This window comes from Balaenoptera musculus, chromosome 2 (assembly GCF_009873245.2).
Source record: "Balaenoptera musculus isolate JJ_BM4_2016_0621 chromosome 2, mBalMus1.pri.v3, whole genome shotgun sequence".
In the NCBI taxonomy this organism is placed as follows: Eukaryota; Metazoa; Chordata; class Mammalia; order Artiodactyla; family Balaenopteridae; genus Balaenoptera; species Balaenoptera musculus.
In genome coordinates, this window is record NC_045786.1 from 45313070 (window position 1) to 45326158 (window position 13089).

General features: G+C 40.0%; 1 protein-coding gene across 10 annotated transcripts in view; it reads left to right on the top strand.

Moving 5' to 3' along the window:
- Nucleotides 1-13089, top strand: part of MCTP2 (multiple C2 and transmembrane domain containing 2) — a 257535-nt gene that overhangs the window by 116838 nt on the left and 127608 nt on the right. For 9 of the 10 annotated variants that reach the window (XR_005018816.1, XM_036843935.1, XM_036843934.1 and 6 more), the window contains 2 exons: nt 9635-9799; nt 12082-12212. Coding sequence is in view for 9 of the 10 variants with exons in the window: in XM_036843935.1 (XP_036699830.1) it covers nt 9635-9799; nt 12082-12212 (296 nt within the window). In the remaining variant the exon portion in view is untranslated. Of the gene's footprint in view, nt 1-9634; nt 9800-12081; nt 12213-13089 lie in introns of those variants that run through there. The other variant, XM_036843941.1, reaches the window with a different exon arrangement.

Sequence of the window (13089 nt, forward strand, 5' to 3'; positions counted from 1 at the left end):
AAAACCTTAGATGAATATAGGTCATTGAAAGCTACTCACTCGTGATCTTACATGAGAGATGCCATTTATATATTGGTGAAGAATTTCAATTGTTAGGTTGACATTTTGCTGCTTAGAGTTTGCAGTTTTGGAGGAAAACATGAGATAGCTTCTAATTTAGCTTATGAAAATGAGTCATGTGGAAAATCTGTAGACTCTGTGATTAACCCTCTGTGTAAGTAGTTAAAACACCCTGATCAACCTATCTTGGTATTTTTAAACTATAAGCTTCTTTTTTAGGATTTCCATATTATATTTAAAAATTAGGTAACAGAAGTTTAATATAAAGAAGATTACTTACTATGAGTATCTAAAATTTTACTAGTCCTAAGTGATGTATTACCTATAAAATGTCTTTACTCTTTCACCTCAATCTTATTCGTATAATAACTTAACTTTATTTAAATAATTGTTCTTAGACCCATAAGTTTATAATTTTGCATCATCTAGAGGGACCCAGAATGGCAGAGTCTTTGTGGACTGTATTCTAAAGCATTTCCTGATTTTTTTTTTTTTTTTTTTCCGTCTCTCGTGGGCTTAGTTCCCCAACCAGGGATTGAACCTGCACCCTTGACAGTGAAAGCACGGAGTCCTAACCACTGGACTGCCAGAGAATTCCCCGTTTCCTTGATTTTGATACTGACCTTGATTTTAATACAGTAAATACATAGAGATTGCCTTTAAAAAATAGCTTTAGGTTTCATACAAAAGCCTTTGTTTTCCTTCTAATGAGCCTTTTAAAGAGAGAACTGAAAATCTTATTTGAAAGGACCTGAATCAGATAACTACTTCTTTTTAGATATTTACTATGCACAATCTTTTCTGTGAATAGATCTGTTTCCCAACCTTACTTCTCACTTTCTAATGTATGTCACAGTTACAGAGATAGAAAATTAACAGCAGTTACTTCTCTTACATCAAATAGTCTAATGGGATAAAAACATGATGATAAAATATGGAATTGATGGGTCACTGATTGTATTCAGAAAATCTGTATATATACACACCACACCCTTGCCCTTTCATTTGGGACTGTATTATGAGTGACCACGGTGCCTTTTTAGTTATGGACTTTCTTTATTTTAGATAATTTGCACTGAGATAAGTATTTATTCTCACATGGCCCCTCTTCTGACCCATTGTTTTATGCAATTATGTGTCAGCCATTTAAGGTAAAAGATATCCCTGTACCTAGTGCAACATTTTTTTTCTGTACCCTGATCCTAGCATTTACTCTTTTTCTCTCTCTAGCCCAGGGGTCATTGAACTTCAGCCTGAGTGCAAAATTCAGCCCTGTGTCTGCTTCTGCAGATAAAGTTTGATCGGAGCGCAGCTGCACTCATGCACTCATTTGCGTATGCACTGCCTCTGGCTGACATGGCAGAGTTGAGTACTTGGGGCAGACCCTAATTCTTACTACCTGGAACTTTACAGAAAGTCCGCCCGCCCCGCCCTCACTCCAGCCTAAGAGTGCTGGCTTCTTCCTCCTGTCACTGACCTTAACTTTTCTCGATATACTCTATTTGGCGTCTCAGCTTTTCCATCACCTGTTCTCCGCATTATGTTCCCTCTGTTCGTAGTACCTGGAATGGTTCTCTTTTCCCATTGTATTCCCTGACAAAATATAGGGGCCACGCTCTTGCTTTCGGCTTTTATGGATACTTTATTTCAGTGTCATGACTTGGTAAGAGTCATGAATTACATGGTGAGGGTTCTGCCTGAATTTAGGTTATGTCCTCCTTGTCTTCTTTCCCCTTTTCCACTTTCTCTTTTTCCCTTGGGCTCTGTCTGCCCCTCTGTTTCTAGCTCTCTGACATCTAGGACTCAGAGCAGGTAGGCAGTCTCAGAAAGGTGGAGCTAGTAGTAGCAGTGTTTTGCTGAGGTTGGTCTTCAACCCGGAGAGCTGCCTGTTGCATGGGCCAGCGCCTCCTTTCTCTGCTGGTTTGTCCACTTGGGCTTTTAGAAGTGTGCCATCCTCAGACTCATCGCCCAGCAGCCCCCTGGGATGGGATGCTGGTTGGGTCTTGTGACTATATGCTCTCTTGCCAGGGGGTGACGTGGCATCTTTGTCAGTTGTGACCCCTCCCATAGGCTGCTGCCCCAGGGGTGGCTGTGTCTGTGGGTTAGCTGTCTGGCCAAATGAGTGAAGTCTGGGAAGTCTCAGCAAATTATTGTGGTTGTGCTTTTGCCTTTGATTCAGTTATACAGGTTGACCTTGTCAATTTTGCTTCTAACACGTGGGCCAAGATGGGTTCACTGAAGACCTCATTGCAGGTTGAAGCACTTTGCAGGGCTGGGACTCCAGTGGCTTTAAAAGTGTGGTTTTAACATATTTAGCTCCTGAAGGGTATCTTGTCACAAGGCTAGTTTAATGTGGAGGAACTTAAATTGAAAGAGGACAGTCAAACAATTTGGAGGGAAGCTCTTTCTGTCTGTCTGTCTGCCTATCTATCTGTCTATCTGTCTATCTATCTATCATCTACCTATCTATCCAGCTACATATCATGACGTGCTTTGTGACCAGAGCCCAGGTAAGAACCAGGAGGAAGACTGGGTGATTGTTTTGTCTGTCATATAGTTTTGGGTTGAGAAGAAGCTGCTCAAACTGGAAGAGATGCCACTCCTCCCACCTTACTGGTAAATGCCCTCTGTCACTGTACCTTTCTCTAGGTGAACCCATGTCTCTTATTTCACTATGAGCCCAGGAAGTAGCACAAGCAAAACCCCTTGTAAGAAGTGTGGTCCATTTGTAGAACTAAAGTGAGAGTATTGTGCCTGGACCACTTTCCCAATTAATAGAATGCTTTTTGTTTGTTTGGTTCTTCTTCATTTTGACACATTCTTTTTTTTTTTTTTTTTTATTTTATAGCTACTTTATTTATTTATTTATTATTTATTTTTGGCTGTGTTGGGTCTTCGTTTCTGTGTACGGGCTTTCTCTAGTTGCGGCGAGCGGGGGCCACTCTTCATCGCGGTGCGCGGGCCTTTCACTATCGCGGCCCCTCCCGTTGCGGGGCACAGGCTCCAGACGCGCAGGCTCAGTAGTTGTGGCTCACGGGCCCAGTTGCTCCGCGGCATGTGGGATCCTCCCAGACCAGGGCTCGAACCCGTGTCCCCTGCATTAGCAGGCAGACTCTCAACCACTGCGCCACCAGGGAAGCCCCCATTTTGACACATTCTTAACTCAAGTGCCCACCCTTAGTAATACCTTTTACTTTTTTGTTTTCTTGGTTAAATTTGAAGGATTGGAGAATGGTATACCCCAAACAGCCATATACATCCATATACCTATCTATCTCTATCTGCTCATCTACATATCTACCTAATTTATTTGTCTGTCTCTCTATATGCCTATCTCTCTTTCTACCTACCTACCTACCTACGTACCTGCCTGCCTATCTATCTAGAAGTGACACTGCACGGGCACACTTCTAAATATCTTAACCCCGATGCTTCTACTGCCTTGTTATGAAGTCTAGGTCAGCATTACCCTGAGCAGAATGGTTTCTAGAGGCTTTCCTGATTTCTGTGGGCTTCAGTCATGCTCAGGTAAGACCTTGGATCTGTTAGAACTCTCAAACCTTGTGTGTCTCCAGCCCAGAAGAACAGAGCCACTTCCTTCGTAAACTTGGCATCAGATCTCTCCTCTCAGTGACATTAGATTCAGTTTTGGCCAAAAAAAAAAAAAAAAAAGCCTCTCACTGAGCACATACTATATTGTCAGGAGCGCTGTCCTGAGAATTCGGAGACAAGAGTTGGCCATCATAACTGATGAGGGATTAGGAGAGATGAGAGTAAGGAGGTGGGAGTATTCAGAGACTAGGCCCTTATCTTGGCTTTACAGGTGGGTGGGGTGGATTGAAGGCTGGGGACCGAGAAAGCTGGAGTAGATCTCACCAGATGAGAAGGAGGAGAAAGTGAACTGAGACAGGACATTTATAAAATAATGTGGTGCATGGCAAGTGCTCCGAATTCTTTGTTATCAGTTCCAAACGGGAGCCCCTGGGCCAACACCATCAGCGTCACGTGGACATTTTCTGAAATGTGGATGTTGGGCCTCCATTTCAGGCCTCTCAGATCAGAAACTCTGGAAATGGGGCCCAGCCATCTTTTAGCAAGCCTTCCAGGTGATTCGGGAGCATAGTGATGTTTGAGAGCCACTGGTGAGGACTAGGGTATGGCGTGGGATGCTAGGGAAAGTAGGAGGCAAAGCCAGGGATGTAAGAGGGGCAGGCCTTGTAGAGCAGTGGGGAGCACTGCTAAATCTTAGGTTTGGCTGGGATTAGGGTGAGGCAGGTGAGGTGCCTGGTGTGTAAAACATGAGAAGGCACTCGGGCTCAGGGGCCAGCCCTGCGCTTGCAGAAGCCTGAGAATGAGCACCTCCTTAAATGTTTCACCCCGAATGCCTCACTTGCCTCACCCTAGTCCCAGTCTCGTATAGGGGTGCCCTTGACCTATTTTAAGTGAAGGAGAGACATAGAAATATGGAACACAGAAATGAAGGCCTGTGGGATGACACATGTGAATCAAGAGATACTAGTTGATGAATATTATCATATATATGAGCCCAGCATTTAATATTGAGCTTCCTAGAGGTCAGGGCAAAAAGGAAAATCTTGTTGAATCTCATGGCCTTCATTTTTTTCCCCCCTCAGTCCAGAACCCTGAGAATCATTGGGTATTTATGGACTTTATCAATTTTTAAAAATCTTCTCTTAGTCTAATTTTTATTTTTAAGTTCAAACATTGAGTGAGGATATTCCCTTTTAATTAAAAAAATAATATAATCCTTTTATAGCTAATGTCTGTGCATACAGATTATTCATATCCTTGGGACTGTGAAATAGTTTTCATCTATAAATATAAATCTCATCTTTCATGTCCATGCCCCTGTGGGAAATTTAAAAGGCTTCCTTTATATCCTATGCAAAAATGTTTGTGTAGTTCTAGGAGAATTTATGCCTACAGGGTTCTCTTCAGATGATATAAGGAGCTGTCGAGTAGCAGCTTTCTGGAAGCCTGTTGCATGAATGTATGGAGCTTCTCATGTCATGCTATAAAAGCTGTTGACAATGAGCAGTAGTTTTACATGTTGAAAAAGCTTGGAAGGAATATTTCAGGGAAACCTTTTATAGACTGAATGTTCTCCCTTAGTTTTTCTAAGCATTGCCAACATAGTTGGAATCTTGCTTTACTCCTCATTTTGCTTACAAAGTTAGTTCCTTTTTTTTTTTTTTTCATGCATTTGTCTCCTTGACTCCCTCCTTTCTCACAATGACTCAGGAAAAATAATTAATGAGAGTCAAAATAAGATGGATTGGCAACATCGGAACACATACTTTTAAATCTCCATCACTGAGATGATATAAAAGGTACCCATACAGTAATTGGCACCAGTAAGGTAGGCCTAGTACAAAAATCTTGTAAAAACATTTTCTCAATGCCCCTATTTTTTTTTTAATATTTATTTATGAATTTATTTTGCTGCACCAGGTCTTAGTTGCAGCATGCAGACTCTCAGTTGTGGCATGCATGTGGGATCTAGTTCCCTGCCCAGGGATCAAACCCGGGGCCCCTGCATTGGGAGCACGGAGCCTCAACCACTGGACCACCAGGGAAGTCCCGCCCCTATTTTTAATTTTAATTTTTTTTAACGTTTTGGTGTTTTTTGTCACCCAAGGGAGTGCTTTGAATTGTTACCCTGTGGTATTGGTCGGCATAGTTAGTTATGGACTGTGGCATCACTGAATATAACATTGCTTTGCTTTTGATAACTGCAGGCTATGGCCCCAGCTCCTGGACTCTGTGCCGTCCTATCAGGATCCTTCTTTACTCCTGACCTCTCCGCTATTCTTCCTGCCTTGGGACGGACAGGAGGCATCGAGCTGACATGTCCACTATCCCAGGGTTTCCTTTGTAGCCACGCCAGGAATCGGGGTACTGGAGTCCACATTGCTGTCTTCACAGCATGCTGCTTGGCCAAAATCCTCAAATAATGCATGTCGCCAAGCTACAATCTGTTTTTTATGTTCCAGGAAGGAAAATCTATTCACTGTTTTGAGAGTCTATTCCTAGATCAAAAACTCCTGAGAATTCTGCACCTGTTGGAAGTGAGCAGATGCTCCAAAGCCTATACTTTCAGTCTTTCTCCCTTTCTTCCCTTCCTTCCTGTGAAATTTTCGTGACCTGGAAGTATATTAATGTTTTGGAATCTGTTTCATTTTTACAAAAGCTAATATGTTTCTAAGTTAAATATCACACCTTGTTTTCACTAGTCATAACTAAGTTGCATGTTTCAAAAGAAAGTCACTTTTTCTGGGTGTGGATTTGGTGGGGTGAGGGCCAAGGAAGAGAGCCTATGAATGAATCCACATAGAAATAGTAAAAGGTTCTGACCCTCTGGGAGGAAGGAGAAAAATAACAAAACCCTGATGTACTATATTTTATCCATTATGTCTGCTGAGAAATTAGGGTCGGGACCCAGAAGCTTTGCTCTATCTCCTGGTGTTTGTTTCAGCTCAGGTGGGGTGGGTTTCTCCTTTTGATGGGTCATTTCCTTCTCTCCTTTCACATTCCAAACTGCATTAAGATGACAAATTTCACATATAGGGCTCGGGCACAGTCATGAAAACCTGAGCTATTGAACTAACAGAGTGAGTGCAGAGGAGTCGATTTATGGTGGGGAGAAAGGGAGCATTTGAGGAGCACAAAAGATTTGGATAGCCCAGGTCTGCATGAGAGCACACATGGGATGGGCCGGATGCCGCCCACAACCACAGACCCTGCTCTTAAGCCTCATCACAAGTCTCAAAGGTGGAAGAGAAATGCGAAAGTAGTTAAGAAACGTCTTAAAACTCATACTCATATCCTAGACTGCATCGCTTGCAAATGAAACATTTTTTTGGACATAACCTTATAGTGGGCTTTGCAGAAATACTTAGGGTGAAATAAGTAGAATAGTGGTCCTGTGTCCTTTTCTATCTGTGAACTGTGCAACAAATACGTCTCTTTTCCTACCCCGCTTTTAGTAAGGAAAAAAAAAAAAATCTTGGACAGCAAAGAGCAAGTCCATCACATCAAACATGACTGTGTTAAATACTAAAATGTTCAAAGTCCGACTGAGATAGATAAAGGCTTTGATGGAAAGTGGATATTTCCCAGGGACATTGCAAGCAATAATCCAGATGTTAGAGTGTAATGCAACGAGTGTCCGTGGATAGATCAGGAGCTCCAGCCAAGCCGGGCCTGATGTAGGCCTTTTGCCTTGCCCTCCCATGCTGTTCCGCCATATGGAACCTATCTCTGGGCCCCCTTAATAACCAGCTTTGGATTCCATTTTCACAGAGCTCATAGAGCTAAGTGGGGCTGTTTTATGGACAAGTTAGAAGCCTTTCCAAGATAAACATCCAATTTGAAATTAGGACATACCAAGCCGCAAAATTATTTTAGGGCATATTTCATGGAAGCACTGCCATTTTTCTTAGGCAATTGCCAGACTGTAGGATGCCCTTTGATCCCTTGTGGACATTACTCCCTTCTTTATAAAAAGGATTTTGAAATAGTTGCAGTGTTTAGGGAGGAATATATCTGTCGGAACTTTGAAGCATAGCCATGGGACAGGTCATGCTTCAGCTTGTTGGTTGGCAAGTCGAACTTTAAGAAGAAAAAAACATAAAAAAGGAAAGTGCAGCAGGATATATGAATCAAAATCTCATTTTCTTTTTAAAGATAGAAATTTTCAGCCCGTGTGCTTACTAAGCTAGAGAATGTATTAAGTGTATCTACATCTGTATGCACACATATAGATTATATACATATTTATATATGTATTTGTCTATATATTGTGATGGTGTGCATTGTTTTTAGCAAATATAAAATTACTTAACTTTATTTCATAAACCTTCATTATTGAATATATTCTGTCCACAACCCAACTGCAAATAGAAGTTAGAGAAAGAATTGTTCATGTTTTCCAAAGGAGAGGGTTTTTTTCTTTTTTAAAAAAATTACTTATTTTCCCATCTCCCTTTCCTGCTCTGTTTCAGCACCTCCAAACCCCTGTGCGTGTGTGTGCACTTGTGTGTGTGTGTGTGTGCATTTGTGTGTGTGCGTGTATGTGTGTGAATTCCAATTTCAAGAGAAAAGCAACACAGATATGAAGTTGGGAGTACAGATTTCCTTAAAAGTATTTTGTTGAAGGAAATCATAAAATGATCCAAACACTTGGCATTATTGCATCATTTATTAAGGGTGGTGGAGTGACCTGTGTTGGATGAGGTAAGCTGGCGTGTAATTAACATGGCACTGACATACCGTTTGTTGTGATAAATTGTGACTAACTGGTCATCAAACCGAGCAAATTGATGCCTAAATGATCTCGAAGATAGAGTGAGCAGATGACAGGAATGAATATATAGTGTTAGAAATTCATTGCTTTACTATGATACTCGACACCATCTACCTTCTTCAGCCCATTTATTTCTCCCTCAAATCAAGCCGTCCACACTCGTGCCATTTCACTTATTGAACGGAGAACGTGAATGAACTCCGCCAACTGAATGCAGCCTGCAGATCGTGTCGGGGATCCTCACTCAAACAAACTAACCATAAAAAGACACTGTTGAGACCTTCAGGGCATTTAACAGTATTAAAGGAATCATGGTTACTTGTGTTGAGTGTGATCATGGCATGGTGCTTAAGTAAAAACAAACAAGGATTTTGCTTTCAAATATTTCAGGCAGGAAAAAAAAAATAGTGAAGGGATAGGTGAAATAAGGTTGACAAAATGTCGAATCTGATGAATAAGCACATGGAGGTTTGTTGTTCTATCTTTGTGTGTGTTCGAAAATTTACATAATGGAAATTAAAAATAAAGTGTGCGTGGCCTCTTTATAATTTAATAATAAGGGATATTTGCCTTTTTCTATATTCTGTTTAAGGTGTGTGTGAGTAATACAATGTAGAAAAGGAAAAAAAAATAAGGTAACAAGTTACTGAACCCCTACTGGGTCCCAGCCATGGGGCAGTGTTCTTTATGCAGCCCTCTGCAAAGCTCATCTGGCTGGCTAGCCGATTACGGGCTATATCAGGAGTTGTGAATCTCACGGTGGTGTTAGGCTTTTTAGTTGTAGCCCAAGGAATAAAGGGAAGTGGGGACAGATTCAAGTGTGAAGGATAAATTCAAAACCATAATTTCTAAATGCCCAGAGGTATTTTGTTTCCCTGAAAAGCAATGCCTGGTTCTTATATCTCTGTTTCCCAGAATGCCTTTCTTCCCTTCCTACTATTAAAATAGCCAAAGGCCCAGCTGAAGGATTCCTACCAAAGAGCACATCTAGGTGGGAGTACAGGCCAGTGCCAAATGCAAGTGTTGTTCGAATTCATGCTTTGCTATATGTTTCAAGTCCAGTGCTTGAGAAGGAAGTCACATAACTGTGATTGCAGGTTTGCAAAGCCAGTGAAGAATATTAACACTTTTACCAGGCAGGGAGTGCTATTTCTAATCAAATATTGAAAGCTGGAATTCCTCTGATCACCAAAGTCACACTCAAGAATTATCAGCAAGTTTGTATGTTATCTTTATTTTTTGCTTTAGCCCTCTTTGATACGCAACCTCCGGCTCTCAGAGTCCTTGAAAAAGAACCAACTCTGGAACGGGATTATAAGTATAACTTTGTTGGAAGGAAAGAATGTCTCAGGAGGAAGCATGACAGCGATGTTTGTCCAGTTAAAACTGGGAGATCAGAGGTATAAAAGTAAGGTAAGTTCTGTCAGTTCCTTAAGAAGAACAATATCTTTAAGATTAAAACAATGGAAAAAAAATGTTTTCCCACTCTAAACTTTGCAGGAACAGAATTTATTTTTAACCCTCCTAACTGTATTAGGAGCATCCCAGAAAACAAAATAATTGTATAGGTGCAGTCTATTAATATGGGTATTTGATTGCTTAGTATAATCTATTTTAATATACTAAACTGGAGCTAGAGAAAGCTTATTAAGTAATAGATTTGAATGCATGGCTTATTTTTGTTTTGAAAATAAGCAAACTATGTTTCAGAGAATGAGGGAAAAGGATTACTAAATGCGTTCAAAATCGTATAAAAATAAAATGGTATACTATGTTATAGTTGGATTAAAATATTTGAGTTAACTAAACATGTTTTCAAAATTATGTACTCTGGGCTTTCTCTAACTTGTTGGTATGAACACTAAAAATAGACATCTAGTGCTGCTGGGGTTTTTTTTGCTGTGATTTTTTAAACTATCTAAAAAGTATTAAAAGTGATTTGTTTTGACCAAAGGTAATGGCTTTTTTTAGCCGTCTTTAAAAATCAATCATCTTATTCTACTGATCCAACTTCCATTTAATTTTTAATCTCAGTAATTTGGTGTGGTTTTTATTTCAAAAACACTAGTCTCCAAACCATGGTAATTAATTAGTTTTACATAACTGTCAGACAGAAATATTTCCTATGTTTTATGGATTGAGGGAACTAGGGTACTTGAAAGTTAAGTCATTTGCCAAAAGCCACATAGGAAGAAAAACATCAGTGGAAGATTTTGAAAATATGCCTGAGGATATTTGCAGTTTGGGCTTTCTAGGGTAGAGGACTTAACTGAAGCAGACTAGTTAGAAAATGATTTAGGGGGGCAAGAGGTTTTCTCTGCTGCACAATTTTCAGTGCAAAATCAAATATGAAATGTCATTTACTCTAGCACAAGGAGTAGAGGATTGAAGCTCATACTTAAGAATCGTTTATTATAAGACATGCAAAAAATTGAAGACAAGTTACAGCAGAAATATACAGATAATTATTTTAACCAGGCAGTTTTAGGCTGTACTTCACAGTGAGTATATCCAGGATGACCAAAGCTCTCCACGAAGATTCCTGTAACGATCCAGGGTCAGGGTAAGGATTTATAGAAAAATTATTCATCACTAAGCACACGTACCCTTTTAGACTAAGGTGAAGTGTAGAATTAGTCCAGTATCTGCTACGTTCCCCCTTGGGGAATATTGCACTTAATTTGTGGTCTAATAGGTTTTTTTTTTTTCTTCATGGTTTCAAAATGCTGTGATCTGCTATATTTAAGCCCAATGATGATGAAAAACAGCGTAAATGATGTCACGTGATGTTGGCTGCAGCTGAGGTCTGAGCAGTCCCTGTTTTCTCACACAGGGATTCTTGGCCCCAGGATTTAATAGTTGGCCCTGAGGTCCTGATTCTTAGTGGCCTGCGTTTTTGCTCACTTTTTATTCACAAATTGAATCTCTGTGTAAATGAAACAAAAATGAAAGTCCTGCCCATGAATCAAACACACAAGCAATTTGAAATCACTCTCGGAGAACACAGGAACACTTGTGGAGTTTTCAGACCATGTTTGTTAATCTTTAGGTTTGGCTGCAGTGGAATTTCATAGTCTTCCTCTCATTCTAGTGACTGGATTCAGTAAACTTGGATTTAAAAATAGGCAGCGGCCTACAGGTTACGGGTTTCTCATGTAATGCATCTGACAGATGTTAATTAAGACCCCAGACTGTTAATTCACATAGTTCTTAAGCCAGCGCTGAATGGATGTGCCAATAAAAGTGTTACTTCCATTTGATTAACCAATTAGTAGTATCTTTTGTAAGAGAGAACAACTGTAAAATGTCTACTGAGATATAATATTGTATAGAGAGCATATCTCAATAGTCATTATTGTGTGTGTGTAATAAATATTATATAATAAATATATATATATCAAAAGTATGTATTTTATATATATAAAATTTATGGTTTCTTTTGGGATAACAGTGTTTCTCCAAATTTGGTGGATAAATTAGTGAATCTGGGGAGTCAGCTAAAAGAGTATGATGTTTTGCCAATTCCCGAAACCTTGAAGTCCCTTTCGTTTCCAAAAAGAAAAGTTTAACTTTATAAGAGCAATCGTAACCATAATTATGATCTCCTGCTGTTTAAGAAATGAAATGAATGTGTAGTTGCTGTAGCAATGAATGCCATTTTAAGAAAATAAATATTATAACTGCATGTTTTCTAGACACTGTGTAAGAGTGCAAATCCGCAGTGGCAGGAACAGTTTGACTTTCACTACTTCTCTGACAGGATGGGCATTTTGGACATTGAAGTGTGGGGAAAGGACAGCAAAAAGCACGAGGAACGTCTGGGCACGTGAGTCTGCTCTGCTTTCTAAACGGTGGGAGATGTGTCTACATGAGGCTGGTCTGAGGGAATATCTTTATCTGTTTGAGCTTAGAATAAAACCTCATATCCCCACCCCCCAAGGAGCCATAAGTTAGCTGGACCCTAACCTGGGGAAAGTTTTTTCAATTTTTTAATTTAGTATTGATTACAACAGAAGAAAATTGTATGTGCCAGGAATTCTCTAAAGAAAGATAATGTACCATCTCAGACTCTTTGGGAAATGTTGGTATAAATGTCCAATGCACCCTATGATTTGGGTTTTGCTACTTAGTGAAATACCATATAATTTAGTAACACTGTGAAGCTAGGTGTCCCAGATTGATGGAAACTTTTCGGTGTCCTTGATGAACTTTGTGGCAAATCATAATGAAATCTATTGAGGCCAGATTTGTTTTATTTCTTTACTTTGGACCTTCCCAACTTAATTGAGGGGCTCACTCGTACATAACGAAAAATACTGTAAGTACTATAGCTTCCTTATAGGATTGTAGTAAGAATATAGTTAAATGCAATTGTGCCTGCACTGTGGCTGCTCCAGTTTAAGCACGAAGGAGATGCTGGTGGAAGCATACATCTCTGATCTTTCTGATAGCCCTGCAAGTTCGCGGTATTATTTTTGTTTTATAGATGAGGAAATGGAGTGCAAGAGGTTTGCAGACATCTTCGCTGTAGACTTCAGAGCAGCGAGTGCGAGAGTCAGGATTCTGTGTTTTCAAAGACCAAGTTTTTCCCACCAAACCACTGCCTTTTGTTCAGCCCATATACATACAATTTGTCCACCAATCCTAAGTAAGAAGCATTTAAAGGGCTCTCAACAGCTGTTTGTGGTCTTTTTCAAACCAAG